Source organism: Molossus molossus, unplaced genomic scaffold (genome assembly GCF_014108415.1).
Source record: "Molossus molossus isolate mMolMol1 unplaced genomic scaffold, mMolMol1.p scaffold_m16_p_16, whole genome shotgun sequence".
Taxonomy (NCBI): domain Eukaryota; kingdom Metazoa; phylum Chordata; class Mammalia; order Chiroptera; family Molossidae; genus Molossus; species Molossus molossus.
The window spans coordinates 54,874,114-54,895,145 of NW_023425351.1; the positions used below are offsets into that span (position 1 = coordinate 54,874,114).

The 21,032-nt window shown below is 33.6% G+C and overlaps 1 protein-coding gene across 3 annotated transcripts in view; it reads right to left on the minus strand.

Annotated features, from left to right (window-relative positions):
• Positions 1–21,032, minus strand: part of CSMD3 (CUB and Sushi multiple domains 3) — a 1,073,312-nt gene that overhangs the window by 930,937 nt on the left and 121,343 nt on the right. For all 3 annotated transcript variants that reach the window (XM_036263876.1, XM_036263875.1, XM_036263874.1), the window contains exon 3: positions 3,059–3,171. In XM_036263876.1, coding sequence (XP_036119769.1) covers positions 3,059–3,171 — 113 coding nt within the window. The remainder of the gene's footprint in view (positions 1–3,058; positions 3,172–21,032) is intronic.

Consider the following 21,032-nt stretch of genomic DNA (forward strand, 5'->3'; position numbering starts at 1 on the left):
AAGTGTTTTCAGTAAGTGGTTAAGAGCTCTTACATCGATTAAAGTTCATGAAACAGGGACATCACCCTGCAAAGTGGACTGAACTAGAGTAATAGAAGCTTGTAAAGTTTGTGAAGATCACAGACAGACGTTTATCAATTATTTATTCTACGTTGGATCTGAAATTAGAATTATAGTGCATATTTTAGGACCTCGATAGAATTCAGGGTCTATAATTGGGGGTAAGGACTCCATATTTTAACGCATGCTCCATCTGATTCTGAGGCTTGTGGTCTGGAGTTGGCAGTTTGGGAACACACATAAGTGCACAAATATCACTAATAAGTAGAATTCTCCTAAATTCTAATCCACAAGGACAAAGTCCTAGGAAAGTTTTTGTTTTAAATGAAGAGAATAGTACATGATTATGTAGAAGGAGATGAAATGAAAATGAATGAGATTCAGAACTTAAAATCATCTTGTAAAAAAAAAAAAAATAGCATGTCCAGATGAGAGGGTTCATGTACTGTGGCATGGTTTGGGTACAGAGTTGTATTTTGAGGTGACTGTAGATAGTAATCTGGATGCAAACTGTGGCGAGGTGAGGGTGGAGTTTAAAGAACAGGCTTGGAAACTTCAAATTAAGTTTTCTGGACTTCACAATCAATATTCCCATTGACTTCTATAATATCATTGGCCATAGTGAAATAACTAATGCTTGCAGCTACCCACTCCGTAAAGTGTTACATAGTGTTGTGCCTGGTGTGATAGGAAAAATAAAGCCCATCGCGCCACACCCCCAAGAAAGATCTCTGGAATCTGTGAATATGTCGTGCTACGGGGCAAAAGGATTTTGCAGCGTAATAAAGCAAGAATAGCCTTGATTATTAGGCGGGCCCCATGTGATCACATAGACCCTTGAAAGCTATGAAACATCTCCAGCTAACGTCCGGTATGTGGGTCAGGAAGAAGAGAGGAGGGAGATGTATAAGAAGAGGAAGGCAGAGAGGTTCCCAGTATGAGAGAGACTCAATGCTCCGGTTGTTAGCTCTCAGATGGAGGCCCAAGGAAGACAGTACAAGGAAGAGAGAGGCCTCTGGGAGCTATGAGCAGTAGATACTTTCTAGAGTTTTCTGATAAGAGCCCAACCAGCCGACATTTTTCTTTCAGCCTTTTGAGACTCTGAGCAGAGCAACGAGCAGAGATCACGCAGGACTGCTCATCTACAAAATGTGAGTTCCTATTTTTCTTTTTTTTTAAACTGCTAAATGTGTGGTCATTCGTTATGGTAGCAATGTAAAACTAATCACATAGTAAAACACACCCATCACAAATCAATACCTGGAGATTTCTACAGCATGACAGCCAATCCCTCAACACTACCTGGATGCCCGGTACCTTATCTTTAAATCAGGAACTCCCACACATACATTTAAATGTCCTGAAGATATATGAGTCCATTTCACCGAAGCAGAAAAGTCAGGCAGAAATTTAATGTTGCATATATAGAAACAATGGGGAGCTTTAAAAATATGTTTTGGTATATTTTCTAAAACTTGACAGTCAAGCCAGAAAACACAGCAATATCATAACTCATTTCCAAGTTTCTGCATTGTCAGTATACTTAGTACTTACCAAAAGAATCAGCTAACCTAAAATATCTTTATACGTTCATGCACAAAAACAGGTTTTCTATTAAGGAGCCCTTAATAAAAAAAAATATATTGTATTACTAACTCCTTCAATGTTGCCAAAATTATATTACTTAAAATTAAACCTTTGTGTTTTAAGCTATAGATTAAGTTGCCAAGATAAAAATATTTAACTATTGTAAAAACACCTTAAAAATAAATATTATTACTATCACAGTGGAGGAAATTAAGTGTTGGGATGCATACTCCCTTGCCAGAGAAAAGACAGTTCAGAAATGTATTAGGTACAAAACATGGTTCTCAATTGTTTGCTAGAGGGTATTTTTATTTTCTACTGAGAAAGGTAGCACTGGATGAAATTTCTGTGTAAAACTTTCCCCACATGCAAACTGTTAAACTTTATACCAAAGCAATTCTATTTTATATGCAATTGTTTCTAGTATGTTCTTGAAACATCGTATTTTGAACTATCATGTGGTTTAGAAAGTAACAGCCCCTGCTACTATGGTTGTGTATCTCTTACGACAATATTAGATCCTGTATGATGTAGTCCTGGGGGGTAGGTGGACATCTGATCTACTCTTGCTATGAATAAGGCAGGAGCTGTTACCTAAATTAAGTGAGAATTTTAATGTCAAATCACATACAGAAGAAATGACAAATCCATGACCTCTATCTGAAAGCCTCACCAATAGATTATTTTTCCATTAGAATATTAAAATTGTTTCACATTTTAAAAAGAAAAACGTGCAGATTCTATACATTTTTAACACCCTCAACAGAGCCTGGGGCACCGCCCCATTATCAAACAATATTTCTGCAGTGAACACATGAATTGCCACATTATGTGGGATAAATAAAGACTAGAAATGTTCTCTAATCAGTGCAGGTCATGTTTTGATGTCGAATGAATTTGTACTTCTAGATAAAAACCTTTAGCATCAAGAGCTTTTCAGCCTTCCTCTTTGTTGTTACGGAGTCAGATCTGGAAAGGCTGGTTTACAATGGAAGATGTCAACTCCTGTGTCTTAGTGGACGTTTTCTCTTGACTGTGACTCACAGAAAAGACAGTTCCTAGTTTGTTTTCTGGCAGAGAGGCAAAGCACAGAGGAGAAGAGGGTGGAGATCTTGGCACCTGAATCTTTGATTAGGCATCATTTCCTGTTACTCTCACATCTAACCCTGTAGTGATTTCATGGTCTGGAATGTTCTATGTCCAGGCACACTGCTAGGAAACATTCAAGTCCATTACTTTCAGCATCCTATTGCATATTATTGATTAATAACAAAGTTATTTTGGGACACGATTTGAGATAACAGGAAGAACTGTAACTTTCTTCTGGGTGATTTTTCCATTTCTACCCTGGAGAATTTCAGTTTGACTACATTAGACTGTGCGTTTTCCCTTGTGTGTCACCTTCACTTACCTTCATAATACACTTTGAACCCATGAGCACTAACAGCAAAATCGCTGGTCAAACGTAGCGAGAACACAGATTTGGTACTGGTCACTGGCGGTGGCAGGTGGAATCCTGTTAACCTAAAAACATGAAGGCATCAGTCGTTAGAGTCACAGACACTTCACCTAACGGTGTTCAAAGAATATTAAAGTAATTTTATATCTCCAAACTCTGTATAACTATATACATCTACATATATATACACACACATATATATGCACTCATATGTATGAATTTATGACATGTTGATTAGAAACGTACTCATCAAAAGCAATTACTGTAAATACACATAAACATAGTAATTTATTATTTATGTATGTGTGTGCATTACTGTTTATTACATATATCATATTCATCTATATGAAAATGTTGATTAATTCAAACTTTGGGAAATGAATTGTGAGAGTATGTGTTTGTGCACTGTATTTTATACTGCCGATGATAACAACTGAACATTTGAAATTTTGTCAAATCACTTATTTTCCTGATAGTTAAAAATATACATAAAGTGTAGGAAGTATTTAGTGAAATGCAATATTGAAGTAAGAGATATAATCTAGATACAAAATCTTAAAACTAAAATTTCTAAAACTGAGTAGTGATTTTGTTTTTATCACATTCCAAAATTTCAGTAAGTTCTACTTTATATGATTCTATTTGGTTAATATTGCATATGTTTACACAACAAATACTTGCCATTTTACCCATACTTTATCACTTATTTGACTAATGATTTATCGCATATAATTACAAGCTCAATTATATAAAAGGTAATTTACAATTGACATTTTCTAAATCAGAAAAGAAAAATTTTTAATTTAGAAAAGTACATTTGCCCAGCTGGTGTGGCTCAGTGGATTGAGCTTGTCCCATGGACTGAGAGGTCCAGGTTTGATTTCCAATCAGGGTACATGCCCAGGTCGCAGGCTCAATCCCCAGTAGGGGGCGTGCAGGAGGCAGCTGATGGATGTTTCTCTCTCAGGTCATTGTTTCTATCTCTCCCTTCCTCTCTCTCTATAAAATCAATACAAACATATTTTTAAAAATAGTGCATTCATGGAATATAATTTTCCTAAAACTAATGAAGATACATTGTTTTTTTATTTATATGAGTTGCTTTATTCTCATTTTAATTATCATGTAAAATTTATATGCAGTGGAATTATATTTTTATACACTTGTTTGTTTGTTTTTTTTAACCAACATTATATGTGTAAAATCAATTTATACTAAATGTACTAAATGTACCATATATTTTTATTGGTATATAACAGCAGTTCTCAACTTTGTCTTAGGTCTGCTTACATTCTAAAACATTACTGAGCACCCAGAGGGATTTTGTGGGTTATATCTAGCAATATTTACCATACTTAAATTGAAGAGGAGAAAAATTGTAAATGTGCATTTATTATTTGATTTTAAAATAAGCGACTACAATAAGTTAAATTTTTACATGAAAACTCAAACTTTGTTATGAGAACAAATACTGTCAGGTTTATTTTTATTTTTAAGAAAATATATTGCAAATACTCAAGTGCAATTAACTGTAATTTATGTTAGTTGTTTCTTTAAGTAAAGAGTTTGTTCCTTGAAAAAAAGGGCTAGTTCAGTTGATAGCTCAATTATAGAACTTTTTTCTTTGGGACAACCATATTTTGGCAGTCACAAGGAGTATTTTTTGCATAGTTTTTATTTTTTCACACAAATTATTGAAAAAAGGGGCACTAGTGGGTGGATATTAAATTAAATAATTTTTTATGGCTTTAACACGAACTTCATTAAGCATAATTGGATTTTTGTGCTGTAGTAAAGAATTCAGTGAGTAGTGGGTACTAGTGAGGTCACTAAATGAGATTCTTTAATGCCCTACCAGTTTTACCCACTTCCTTTTGTAACAGAGCAAATGTTAGCACCATGAAACAGGTGAATAATGTCCCAGGACCTTCAAAGACCCGTGGATCACATTTTGAGAACCATTGCTGTATTGGGAATCCATTGTAATAGATATACCACACTTCATTTATTCAGTCTACTGTTGAAGGATATTTGAGTTGTTTAGAACTTGTCCATTGTATTTTCATCAATGTCTGTGTAAAAGTTCATTGCTACACACTTATGTAGCAGTTTTTCTTGAGTAAAAAATTATTTAAAGCTTTACATTTTCTTCTTTTTGCTGCATAAGCTACATCCACAAAAGACCTATTCAAACTGTGACTTCCTCTTTGGCCCATGGATTAGAGCTCTATCTCTTAAATTATAAACATGAGTTGCTTTTCTTATATTTTGTTACCAATGCATAACTCATTTGCATTCTAGTCAGATAACATTTTCTGTATGAATTTAAGCTGTTGAATTTCATTGAGATGTGCTCTATGGGTCAGATATTGTACATTTTTATTATGTCCCTACTTTTCTTATGAAGAATCAGTATATTGTTTTCCTATTCCTAATCCAAATTACCATAAAATTCAACAACACTGCTTGTTATCCACAGTCAGATAGGTCAGGCAGAGTGTAGCTTAACGGTTCTCTGCTTAGAGTCTTACGTAGGCGAAATCAAGGGGTCCGCGGGGCTGCATTGCTTTCTGGAACCTCTGGAATTACATTTGCTTTCACTTTCAAGTGTTTAAGGCTGTTGCCAGAATTCAGTTCCAAGCAGTTGTAGGACTACGGTGCCTGTTTCCTTGTTGGCTATCAGCTTGGGGTGCTTCTCAGTGGGGCTGCTCAGCTCTCAGAGACCACTTGCATTCCTTGTGTTGTGGCCCTCTTCCTTCATTTTCAGTCAGCGGTGGACTCCAAGTTCTCATTCTCCACGTCTCTCTGGTCCCTCTCCTGCCTCGTCTCTGGGTTATTGCTATATAGGTTTACATTTTATGAATATACTTCAATTAATGAATCCATTCTACTGTTGGTAGAATTTTTTTTTCCCTGTTAGATCTTTTGTAAATAATACTGCCATAAAAATTAGTTGCAATTTTGTAAGCATATAGTCATGTTTTTATTTATCCAGTAGTGAATTTGCAGGGTCACTGGGTAACCAATTAGTGGTTAAATAATTTTCTGGATATTTTTCAACTATATTTCTTGATATACTGATATAAAAATAAAATAGTTCCCACTGTGATGGAGTTGAAATATAGAGAAAAGAAAATACCCAAATTATCTGGAAGGGCCCAAAGCAGTGATCAAAGGGTTCTTATTAGAGGGAGGCAGGAAGGTCAGAGAAAGAGGAGGAAGCAGAGGTCAGATTCCTTCACTGGCTTGAAGCTGGGAGAGGAACCACAAGCCAAAGAATTGCAAGGACCCTCTAGAAAATGGAAAAGGCAAGAAACAGATTATTTACTCCTAGAACTTCCGGCAGGGGAGGGGGGGGGGAGGGGATGCAGCCATGCTGATGCCTTGATTTCAGCCCAAACTCATTTTGGACTTTAGTCTTCAGGACTGTAAAATAATAATGTTATATTATTGGAGCCATTAAGTGTGCGGTAATTTATTGCAGTAGCAAGTAGAAACCAATGCATAGCTCTGTTTTAGGCTTTGCAATATAATTTTAAATCTTCTAAAATATTGACTCATTCAATGTATGAAAATAGAAGCCCCTTGGAACCTAGTGACCACTCTTCGTCACTGAGACCCATCTCGATGTTGTACAACACAAAAGTAGATGCAGAGCCTGTTAGTGCAAAACTTATTTGAATATGACTTTAAAAAAATCTCTCTATGTAGGTAAAACATGCAATCAATTTTATCTTCATTTTAGAGGGTGCAAAAGACTAGAAAAATTAAACAACTCGATCAACTTCACAATAGAGCCAGGTCTAAGACTGCAACTGATTGTGTCCGTTTTCTAGTGACCACTCTGTCCATTCTCTCTCTGTCTTTGGCACATTAATGAAATCAAAATAGTATATATTTGATCTACTAATGTACGCATAAACACACAAATTATTTTATACACAATTTCATGTTTTTACACACATTTGTATATGTTAATAATCCAATATTTTCAGAGAACATTATAACATTTAAAACATTTTTACCATGAAATTATCCAAGATGATAGAAAAGGACAATGCGAAGAATTTTTTCCAAAAGGTGGTTTTCTGAAGTTGTATTTAAATAACCAGCCTGTGTTATTTTGTATAATGAATAATTAGTTTTTTTTTTTTAATTTCAGTAAATAAGAGAAGATTTATTTTTTTAACTTATTTTCATGATAGCGTAGCATTATGAGGATTTGCACTAACTTATTCTACTCCCTCCTGGAATACTTTGCTTGGCTGATGAAAATAAGCTCTTTCAGTTATGAATCCCATTAGTTACTTTCTGTACAAGGCTCCGTGTTATCATTTAATATTTTTGTGTATGACTATCTATTAAGCATCTCTCTCCTTTGGACATGAAGCTTTGTGAAGTCAGTGCTTGTAACTCACCAGTCTATCACCAGCATTTTCATACCATGCATACCCTGCCAAAGGTCCTCAACAGATGACAATTAACGCAGATAATGTGAATGCCATCAGAACACTGTCCTTTCAAACCAAAATATTGTGTTCTTGAAACAGCTTTCTCAAGAATCATATGAATGTAAAGAAACTCCAATTGATAAAAAAAAAAAAAATCTAAGAGTCTATGTAGAGACTCTTCATCAGAAAGACGTATTTTCTTTTACCATGTTATTAAACTCAAAAGTTAACAGTAGATTATATATCAGATACACACACACACACACACACACACACACACACACACACATATATATATATATATATATATATATATATATATATATATATATATACACACACACACACATGTTTGAAATACCTTTTAAGATATGGCCATGTGGCCCTGGCCAGTTTGGCTCAGCGGTTAGAGCGTTGGCCTGCGGTCTGGAGAGACCCAGGTTCGGTTCCCGCTAAGGGCACGTACCTGGGTTGCAGTTTGTTCCCGGCCCTGGTTGGGTCGTGTGGGTGGCAACCACTCGATGTGTCGCTTTCACGTCGATGTTTCTCTCCCTCTCTCTCTCTTCCTCCCACTCTATCTGAACAAAATATGGAAAAAAAGTGTCCTCGGGTGAGGATTAAAAAAATAAATAAATAAATAAAAACTAAAAAAAAAAAAGATATGGTTATGTGGTTTTAAAACTTAATTTTCAGATAAAGCTAACATGCTTTGAATCTTTAATATGAGTTCAAATACAATATTTAAATATCCATGTATTTCAACTGAATTTAACATATTTCCTAGGTAATACAAAAGCATAATATTTTATGAATAAGCATAATACTTTTTCATAGAATCATTTGTACTGATTCAGAAACTTGCAAAGTTTTGTGTTTTGTACATATTGTTAAATTATTACATCAATTATATTTTCTTTATGTTAATGTATGATAGAATTGCATATTGAATGTCATTTAAGTTCCTTTGAAGAGAATACCAGAGTGCAACTCTATTTTCCCTGATTTATAATTGAAAAAAAATCACAGCTCAGACATGACCAGTCACTTGTTTAAGTTAATCCAGCGGTGGGCTGTCGAGCAAAGATAGTAACTTTGAACTTGAGTCTCTTTCTTTTCCCACTACTATATTTCCTGTAAGAGAACTGATTTTTCCATGAGGGAAAAATGCATATCTAATTCATCTTGGTTCCTCCACAAGGTCCATCACATTTCCTTTTGTTTATCCTCACCCGAAGACATTTTTGCATTTATCTTCAGAAAAAGCAGGAGGGAGAGAGGGCAAGAAAAACATCGATATGAAAGAGACACATTGAGTAGCTGCCACCCACACTACCCCAACCGGAGCTGGGGACAAACCGCAACCGAGGTATATGCCCTTAGCAGAAACCGAACCCTGGTCTCTCTGGTCCGCGGGACAGTGTTCTAACAGCTGAACCAAACCGGCCAGGGCTCCATCTACATTTCTTAACAAATATTTGGAATAGGTATTAAGATGATTTCACCTATATGATAGCTTTAAGTACCTGAGGCTGGCAAGAATGCGATAATAATTTTAAAGTCATGAATTAAAGGTCAGAAATGTAATAAAAACCACCGGCTATACTTGATAAGGGGAAAGTCAAGAATCATGCAAGGTAAATTTCCTTCATCTATTTCTAATAAAAGTCCAAAGTTGAAAGAAAAAATAGCCAAAAAAATGTGTTGAAATGTATTGTTTGCTAAATAGTGCTTTTGTTTATGCCATCATAACAATCATCATTTTCTCTCATCATAAATGTGGCACTTAAGAATGTATGTAAGCTCAGATTAAAGGACAATCGTTTTCTCTTATTACATTCAACTTCATGAAAAATTCACATTTCCTCTACTTTCATATATTACTCTTATGTGGTGAATATTTTGCCAAGGACCAGGACTAGTCAATGACATTGCTCTAGTAGATTCTGTCATAAGACAGGATGACTCAACATGTTGGTTGCTTTTCACTTAACATTTAATAGTTTCTCATTAATATCTCCTACTCTACCTTCACCCAATCATATTTGAGCATTTTGTTTTTCACTAGGAAAAATACTTATCAGAGCTGTGTATGTTTTAAAAATCACAAACTAGCCCTGGCCGGTTTGGCTCAGTGGTTAGAGCGTCTGCCTGCGGTCCGGAGAGACCCGGGTTCGGTTCCCGCTAAGGGCATGTACCTCGGTTGCAGTTTGTCCCCGGCCCTGGTTGGTCGTGCGGGTGGCAGCCACTCGATGTGTTCCTTTCACATCGATGTTTCCCTCTCTCTCTCTTCCTCTCTCTCCCTCCTACTCTGTACAAAAAATGGAAAAATGTCCTCGGATGAGGATTAAAAAATAAATAAATAAAAATCACAAACTTAAAGCCAGTGATCCTATCACTTTCCATGGCCCCTTTTAAATAAAAACATTCTTTAAGTGTTTTTCTCTTACAAAGGTTCAGAACATTGATAGTTTCATACAGTAACCAGTAATTAGTTCCAGGGCAAATTAAATGATTAACATAACTTTATATCAATGAGTTATATGAAAAGTACTAAAATAATTATTTGGTAAGTCATAGAAATTTAATCTACAAGAAAGTAATTTAAAATGTCTATGAATATGCTCTTTCAGTATTAAGCTGTTCATTTAAAGAATAAAAAAGCCCGGCTGGTGTGGCTCACTGGTTGTGTCGACCCATACACCAGGAGGTCGTCGATTCGATTCCCGATCAGGGCACATGCCCAGGTGGTGGGCCCGATCCCCAGTAGGGGGCATGCAGGAGGCAACCAATCGATGTTTTCTCTCATCAATGTCTCTCTCTCTCTCCCCCTTTCTCTCTCTCTCAAATCAATAAAGAAAAAATATTTAAAAAATAAAGATTAAAAAAAATAATGGTAATTAACATGCTACTTTACAGTGTAATGTAATGGAAACCCTTACAGCATCAAGGTTGATGGGCAAGAATGATACATGTCCCTTTGTGTGAATACATTTATCAACTTTTAACAATGAGGTATTATTTCTGGAAGACTTGAGAATCAAAAATAACCAGATCTAAACTATTTTTAACAATGTCATTAAAGGGTGTTCGCTCTCTCTCTCTCACTCTCTCTCTCTGTACACACACAAACACACACGTCTGTCAACTAATTACAATATTTTAAACTTTTGCCAGTTAAAATAATTAATGTAAAAGCCATATATTTTAATTAAAATGTTATAGCGAATACCATATAATTTTACTTATCTGTGTAATCTAATAAACAAAACAAAGTAACAGACAAAATAGGAACAGACTCAGATGCAGAGAACAGACTGACAGCTGTTAGAGGGAGGCAGGTGTGGGGGACTGGGTAACAAAGATAAAGGGATTAAGAATAAAAAAGAAGATAGAAAAACAGACAGACAACAGTGTGGTGACTGTCAGAGGGAAAGAGTGAGGGAGGTAGAAGAGGGTAAAGGAGGGATAAATGGTGACAAAGGAGACTTGACTTTAAGTGGGATCGCACGATGCAGTATATAGATGTTGTATTATAGAATTGCACACTTGAAGCCTGTATAATTTTATTAATCAATGTCATCTCAATGAATTCAATTTTTAAAAAAGCTTTAGTACCCTGGTTGGTTTGGCTCAGCAGATAGAGTGTTAGCCCACGCACCAAAGAGTCATGGATTTGATTTCGGTCAAGGGCATGTATCTTGGATCGATCCCTGGCCCTGGTCAGGGTCATGCGGGAGGCAACCAGTCAATGTTTCTCTCTCTCTATCCCTCCCTCCCTCCTACTCTGTCTGAAAGTCAATGGAAAAATATCCTCGGGTGAGAATTTAAAAAAATAAAAAAAGCTATAGCATATTACTGCTTATAATGAGATTGGGGGGAAAAGACATGAGGAATGGTAAAACACAGAGGAGAAATAGAGGCTTAATGTAACAATTAAAGTGGTAACGTTGCCAAAATCTCAGAATTTTATTATTGTTAAATAAGAGAAGCCATGTGGAAGGGCCCAGTGTATTTTCTGGAACTGAAAAAGTAGCCACTGACAGTTTCATCAGTGCTAGGACTCGAAATCCACTGCCCTTTCGTCTAACTCAGGCATGCTGTGGCTGAGATCAATTGTATCATAAACCAGCATTGTCACAGTGATCGATCATGGCTTACAGTAAGATTTCTGGCTATGAATTACCTTACCATTTTACTTTGGTTATACAGTTCTTATAAATGACACAGGTGATATACGGGGAATTCTCTGCTGAAACAAACTATTAACCTATTTAATTTCAAAACGAATGAGCAAACCACAGGAACAAGGAGATATTTAAAGTAATGACTGTTCTGAGGGAATAAATCATGCATACCCTATTGATATCTGGGTACATGAAGCACAGCAAATAATTCATTGTTATGTCAAGATGGCAGTAATTGTACTATTAAAGGAAAAGATGGCTGTGGCAATATTTGAATAATTATATCATTTACTGAGAGTAAATGATCTGAAGCTTCTATCAAACACAGAATTCCCGGAGAGGGCAGTATGTGCGAGAACGGCCAATTCACATCAGGACCATGTGCTGTTTATAGCTCTAGGTATGAAAATGGAACAGAGGCTGATATATATATATGGATATGACTGTGAACATAATAAACATATATGTGTGTGTGTGTGTGTGCGTGTGTGTATGTGTATGTATATGTGTGTGTGTGTATATATATATATGAACAACCAGAATATTCATTTCCACTCTTTCCTATTATTTTGACTGTATGAAAGTGCCTCTATATCTTTCTTATTGTCAGTGGTGTTCTCTGTTAGATTTTGCCAAAGAATGCACTTCCATAATATTTGGAATGTAAATGAAAAGTGTCAGCCACCATTATGTCTTGGCAGGTAAGAGCATGGGCTGCTGTGTGTATTAAAGGTGAGATTGTTCACCAGCTCACCAGAGTTCTTGTTTAAACAATTGTTTCAGTGATACAAACAACTGAACTCATTACTGGTGTTTTCCTACAATTGCTGCCAATTCCTTATTTTTTGAAAGTTAGCGTAGCTTCTCCCTAACATTTATGGTCAAACCTTAAATTCAGGATTTTTATTATTAATTTTTTTTCTGCTTTAAGTATTTCAGTTTTTTTCTTTTTGTCTGAACCCCAAGAGATTGCTAAGAAATTATGCAATAAATAAAACTGCTTGAGAATATCCTCAACTCCTGATGTCCAGAGTCACTCCATCTACAGAAAACACATTTTTTCCCCCACTGTTATTGGAATTTTATATTAAAGACTAATGTTTTATCTGGGAACCACACAACATATTACTAGAAACTGTCTTTGAAATTCAACCTTTTCAGTTTCGTCTCTATCTGCTGCAAATACTGCCCCTGCTTCCTGGTCTTTTTATAAAAAATTAATTGATTCATTTATCTTTAAAGCTATAAATGAGCATAACTCCAAAGGCAGTCTAGTTGAACCACTGAAAACACAAAGTACAGAAAAGTTATGTTGGACAATTAATCAATGTCAGACATTTAAATCTATTTAACAGTGTCCCAGCTTGCATAAACCCCTGCAGTTGTTAATGAATATATTATTTCCAAAGTTTGGGGGCTTTAAGAAGCAGCTGAAGTTGGTGATTATGAGCTTGAATTCTAGAGTATACAAATGGAAAAAATATATTCTACTACTTACCATCAATTTGATATTGGGTTAGGTACTATTCCAAATAAAACAACTTTGGATTTAATACTAGAAATTAGAATCCTTGTAATATCGTGAGGATTAAATGAGTATTGCTTTTAAAAATGTAACACAGTGCCTAGCATATGCTGAATATTCTGAATATTATTTTTACCATAATTTGATAATGAACCTACCCAGGGCTCATCTAATTAGCATAAACACATTAAGTAATACTCTTGGGTGAATTATCTGGAGTAAATCTCAATGTTGCCATTTACTATCTTGTGGCATTGGGCAGGTTATTTTCCTCTCATTCTAGTTTCTATCAAAATGTAGATGAAAATTTTTTTACCCCACCCTTTAAATTCTTGTCAGTTTTAACTAAGTTGATACAAGCATGTCACTTGAAACAATGGCATTTAGAAAGTGTTACAAATGTATTTGCTACTATTGCTATTCTTCTTGGTGACAGTGTGAGGATTAGAAAGTGCTTTCACACACCTGTCAGGATTTTCTTCCTGTAGCACCTGATTATTGATACTTATAATACAATTGGATTATTTGAACAGGTGCAATCCTTGAAATATATTTCATTATGCTCTTTTTCTTTCCTCCAATTTAGCATTCCTAGAACTTTTCATTATTGTGGATTTAAATTACTAAAAACCGATTACATGCTGCTTGCTTAAAGTAAATTTAAGGCAAAACTATGACCAAGAAAAAGATGAGAGCATTATTACATCCCCATTTATTATTAAGTCTTCTCCTTAGGATGAAAAAGAGGAAAGGGAAGGAGAGTGGGAGAGAGGGAGGCGGTAGAAACAAGATGAAGAGATCAGATGAGAACACATGTCTGTAGGAACTTACAATTCCTGAGACGGATTCAGGTGATCGCCTATACCCCCTTCACACACACAACACCCTGACATCATTTTAGTACATTTCAAAGACATCTAACAGACAGCTGATACACACCATACCATGTGAATTTTCCTTTATTTCTTCATGGGTTGTCTACATTCAGTAAGAAGAACAGCATGGCTTTACAAAGTATACTTTGCATTCTTCCATATTGACAATTATTTGTTTGAGCCATTTATGCAATGCACATCAATAAGAATTTAAATCAAAATTAATGGCTCTTTCTATTTCCCAAAAAGGCATTATTCATGATCTCTCAGATTTAGCAATCATATAATTTATATGACTAATATTATTTATCTGTGTATTTAAAATGTATATATTAGAAATATAGAATTTTGTGTTTCTATTTTTTCTAGACATTAAAGGGTTTGCTCGAAAAAGTGAAATGACTGCACGTTCAGTGTCCCTACATAGATACATTGTTTGTATGTGTGTGTGTGTCCTATATTTTTTGTGACATGTTCCAGTGACGAAGACAGATTTTAATTTTAATCAACCTACAATGATTATGAGGAAGGTTTTGAGATTCTATGTCACTCACCAGTTTTATATATTTATATAAGTAAAATGTGTACTAAGAAGTAGTATTATATGGTACATAAAATAGAACACTGCAATTGTAGTTTTAAATATAGCTTCATGCTGGTAACGGTTGAAGATGTTATGACAAAAATACTCTACAATTTAACTTAGATAGTCTAAAATTTAGGAAAGTGGTGACTTTTTGAGAGTAGTTTTGGTTTGAAGCAATAAGATAGAAGCCATTGAGAACATAACCACTCTCACAAGGTATACATAACTATTAACTGTACCTACTATGCCCATCATCACTTTCTCATAAATTTTCACAATTACACTTTGAGATTCTCCCTCTCTCTCTCTCTCTCTCAAAATATATATTGTACACAACTGACAACTGATTAATGAATAGCACCTTGTATACTTTCTCTAGTCACTTTAAGTTAAATAAAATTATAATCTTTCTTCATTGAAATACATCATGGAGAAAAATTAATATGAGAATGCAATGACATAGAACATGTGTACAGTCATTTATCTACATAATTAATTTGTGAATTTTGACATGATTTATGAACTAATTTAGTATTATCAAATGAAACTTTTTAATGTCAAGTGAGAAATCATTCTGTCCATTAATCTATTATTTTTAAATAATCACAGTTTAGATCCAGACATTTTAAATTGGGCAACTAGTTAAAATTAAATTATATGTTACTTCTTATACTGTTATGAAGTATTTTACTATATATAAAAATCATTTTTATATTGTCGAGGTAAAACAAATGTAAATGTTTTTATTTCATAACATTGAAGATGATTATGTTCCATCAATATTAATAAACATAATTACAGCATTATTTTAGAAATAACCATTTTGTATATCTTGATGTCTCGTTTTTAATATCCTAGGGAATCTTGAGTGATATTTACTAATAGAAAATAGAAATTAGTGACATTTTGGTAAACTAAAAATATATATATGATTTAGTCCTAATAAAAGACAAGAATAGGACTGGAAGTTGCCATCAAAACTGCAACATGGTTCTTGCTTACCTGTTTTAAACATAGGACTCTACAGTGGTATATGTGCCTTTTTCCGTTATCTATAAGTTAATATTATAACATTTAATTTGAAGTGATAAGAATAAAGTAACGTATTAGAACATTTCAATCATTTAACATTTCTTTCATAACTATGGTTAGAAACTCATTGGGACAATTAAAGTACATTTATGTTTAACACTGTATTTCAAGAGAGCATTTAAGAATCAAATTGGTTTAAACATTAATAAAGTTCCTATGTGAGAAGGCAAGCTAAGGTAACCATGAATACTCCACGGAAAACATTTTAAAAATATTGAATTCTTTCATAAGGCTAACAATATCCATACACCTACATTTTTTTTGCTAACTTGGGACTCCTTTCAAAGCACCTTGTTAACGATTACACTGGAAAATGAGGCAAAAAATATATATACCCAAGATTGTCCTGGAAGCCAAGATCTTTGTTCCCCTATTAATAGCCACTGAAGTATCAGATCTAATAAAGTATAACCAACATGAGTCATCTTTTTTTATCCAAAGTGGTATGTAATTATCTCTAACATATGAGTCAGAGCCAAGGAAGTAAATTTTATTTGAAATAGTAAGTATTCTAATATGAAAAATCTAAAGGACGTACAATAAATATCAATAGACAAATACCATTGACAATGTCATAGTGAAAGTAACAAAAAAAGAAAAAAGGACTTATTTACATCTCCATTCTCAAGCTCCTTCCACTTATGTGTCATGGACAAAGTAAGAATAGTAACGATGTTGTTTTCTAAACAAGTATCCATTTCTTTATAATATTGCATAACCATTAAATGTCCTAGGTATTGAATGCATAATGCTTTCCTTACAAAAGCTTTTTAAATACTTTTATATTGGAATATAAATGTCATTTCTATTGAGGAAATCCATATAAATCTGGAATTTGGGTAAAATTTTGATAGAATATTATACAAATCAGTAATACTTAATTTTTTCTGTGGATTGAAGTAAGGGAAGAAAAGCAATTGTATTTACAAGCTATGGGGTTCCTAAAACAGAAGATACTGACCCAGAAAACGGCATGGTGGTTACCAGAGGACAGCAGGTTGAGGATAGTGAATGGGGACCAAATATATGGTGACGGAGGATGATCTGACTGTGGCTGGTGGGCACACAGTGCAATATGCAGATGATGTATCCTAGAAATGTGCACTTGAAGCCTATATTATTAACTAATGTCACTCCAATAGATTTAATAAAAGTGAAGAGTCTGGCAAGTATTAAATATTAAATAGTCATGTATATAAAATAATTTATGGTCAGAATATTTCCATAGTTTTTGTAAAGGATGAGAAATTATTTGGTAAAGAATTAAATGTATTTTTTAATCACTAGGTCAACAAGGATATAGATAGAACAGAAAGCATATTTATTAACTAAGTACTAGTGAATATATTTAGAAACTAGATTCTGTGAAAACTAAACTTTCTATAAATTTAAATTGGACAATTATGTGGAGGACAATAGTCAATTATTTCATTAGTCCTAAGGAGCAGTAAAAGGAATGGACTTAATTTACACATTAGCACATTTGCTGATTTTGTGGAAAATTTGGAATATTCTCATGAATGTGACAAAAATGTAACTTTTGAGGTAGCACATGAGATGGTACAATATTTACTATAACAGTTTTACTAATAGTGATCAGACAATATTTCAATAGTTACCTCTCATTTTTAATACTTAAAAATGTACTAATGTGTTAACAAAATGAGAAGAAAGAGAAAGAATAACAAGAAGAGAAAGAAAAAGAGAATAGAGGAGTAAAAGTGGGGAGAATATATATGAACAAAATAAAATTTCTCAGTAGTTTTTGTAATGGCCACGATACAAAAAAATAAAATAAAAGTTCAAGCAGGTTTTATTTTTAAAATGTCAGAAACACATTTTCTTTGTAATGTTTCAATGATCTTTATATAAACAGAGACATGCCTTCACTATTTTGACTATGAAATTTTGCTCTGAATATTACAACATATATCTCCTGAAAGGTGAAACATTTAAAATCTAGACAAGCTCTTGCCTGCCCTCAACACCTATATATTGGATGACTACTATAATGCCCTACTTTGATCTCTAATCAGCATCTCAAAAATATGTTCAAAACCTTAATCTCAATCCAAAAAACAGTCCCTTTCTCAATCTCCTCTCTAAAGTAAATTTAGTCGTCTTGTTTTTTAGGCTAAGAATCCTGGAGTCTTCCTTGCTATTTGTCTCACACATTTCATTGATTTAATATCAGTGGCATTTATGGCCTCTAATGTCACAATGTGTTAACAATATGGATGGTGATTTGATTCCTGGTCAAGGGCACACAGGTTGGATGCCGTCCCCAGTCAGGGTCCTGTGGGAGGCAGCCAATGATGATGTGTTTCTCTCTCATCCATGTTCCTCTGTCTCTCTCCCTCCCTCCCTTCCACTCTAGCTAAAAAATCAATAGAAACATATCTTTGGGTGAGGATTAACAACAACAAAAATACACAAACAGATTAATAATAAAGGGAAATAAAGAAAACATTTTATAAGTTGCACTACATTAAAATGAAGAACATCTATTTATGTAAAGATTCAATGAGGAAAGTAAAAAGGTAAGGCACAATGTAATGGAGCTTGTATCCAAAATATGTAGAGAAGCCCTATAGATTATTAAAAAAAAAAAAAAAAAAAAAAAAGGCAGAAAGAGCCATAGAAAGATGGGCATCGACCTCAGAAGTGCATTATATAACAGGATACCCAAATGGCCAATGGCACATAAAAAATGTTCAGCTTTGTTAGTCATAAAGAAAATACAAGTTAAAACCAGAATGCTATGCCACTAAAAACAGTAGGTGGGTTAAACAGAAAACAATAGACAGTACCAAATGTTGGCAAATGTATAAATTAGTAGAACTAATTTTAAAAAAATATTTTGACAGTATCTATAGAAAGGTCACTGTGCAGCTAGCTATACACCCAGCAGAAATGTTTAAACATGCCCATGAGAGGGCACATAGAATAATAATAGCAGCACCATCCATAATGACCCTTACTGGGAACAACCCAAATATCCACCAGTAGCAGAGCAGATAAACTGGCTCATGCAACTCAAAACCATACAGCAACGAGAAGGAATAAATTACAACTACATACAACAGAATGCTTGAATTTCACAACATGGTGTTAAACAAAAAAGCCATAGGAAAAGGCCATCTACTCCATCTTTTAATGTATTTAGTTAAAAACAAGTAAAATTAGTATCTGCTATTACACGTTAGGAGAGTACTTACACTGAGAGAGAGTGAAGGGGGTTGTAATTGGAAGGTGACAATGCAAAGTTCTTCTCTTGATCATTGTGCTAATATCATGGATATGTTCATTTGACATAATTAGTCAAACTCAAAATACGTTTTTTAGGGCAGTTGTGTGTATTGTACGTCAATAAAATGTCTTAAAATATATAGTATGAAATGAAAATAAACACCAGGGTCAAAATGCTGTCATAATAAGGATCTGAGAATTTACAAATTTTTTTCTAGCAGAAGAGGAGTGTTTAAGTAAAAGCGAATGAAATACTTTTTTTATTAAAGTCTGTACAGTATGAGAAGACAACATCACTTGAATCAATAATCGTTAATCTTCATTATTAAATTAGAAAAAAGAAAGTCGCAGAGAACATATTTTTTAATGTCAAATTAGAAAAGAAAATATTTGTTTAAGGAAGATGTCAGCTGGATTGGGCTGAATCTGATTATACCCAAATAAAAAATAAAATTCAATAGTAGAAGACAAAATATATTTAGACATACAGCTATGGAAATATATGTTAAATACACACACACACACACACACACACACACGAGTATTAAAGACATACGGTTGACTATATGTAATTATGGTCTTTGACTACAAAAATGGTGCTACTGATCAGTTTATTACCAATGCCAATTATACAGTTGCTTTGTAATAATACTTTGTCAGAACAGTTTTTTTTATTGGCCACTCATAATTATTTTACATTGTCCTTATTTTCATCACACATATTTATATGATAACACACTGGAATTACATGTTAGAATTAGTTTGTAGAACTATATCAAAGTTAACTAGGGGAACTGAAATGTGAGAAATTTACCTAACAAGTTAATACAATAGTAAATCAGATAGGAAAGCAAAATCAATCAAATAAATCATTCCAAGAAAATATTAAGTTTAATATCAACAATTTAATAAAATTATTGTTATATTTAAAGTATTAATATAGTTATGGTCATTTCTGGCCTTCTCATTAGGCAAATATTAATAAATATTTACATCATTCTAGTATTATATTTAATATCAGAGATACAAAAACAGATAAAGTTTTCCTTAACCACAAAGACTTTACACCTATTTAAGACCAAGAGTAGATTATATTGTTTTTATATAAATTTTTGTACACACTTGGTAATAACAACTATTTTATTTTCAAATAATTTCATAATGAAAAGTTATGTTATTGTTATTTTGTAATATGCACTTGATTGACCTCACAATTTTAACAATTCCTAAATTTTTTAGGGGAATGTCAATTTTTAGCTTTTGTTATGTAACACATGGTAATTTAGATGTGACAGTAAGCAAAAGAGGCAATATGTAACAAAATAAAATTTGTTGATATATAAAAAGTTGAATTTTTAATTGAAATATATGCATAGATTAAATAAAAATGGATTAATTACAGTAATGTGCAACAATATGGATGACTCTTAGAAACATTATGTTGAGTCCAAAAACCGAGTTCCAGAGAATTTCAACAGTACAATATATATTTTATAAAACTTAAAAATAAATTAGCAAAATTAAACTTGATGTTATTTAAAGATACATTCATGTGTAATTCAATTGTATATTTTTAAAAAATAAGGATATGATGACTATAATATAGGAATGTTTGTTAGTGGGGAGAAGTCAGAGTAAGGCCAGGGATGGGATAGAGAGAAAACAAATACCACACTCTCCTTGTTAAGTGGCAGGCTTATTGGTGTTCATTCTAAAATAATTCATAAATTGTATGTTACATAGTTATATATTTTATATGTAAAATACTTTTAAAGAGTGTGAAGAGAATGTAGGAAGTTTGTGTGAAACTATAATCGACACATTAAAAGGAGTTAGTAGCCGGAGTTAGTAGCAGTATCCCAATAAATCTGGTGAGAAGGCAATTGTATTAATACTACTTTTCTATTTGGTTGAGTGTTTTCCAACAATCCTGTTTCACCCAGAAATAATTTTACTTTTACAAT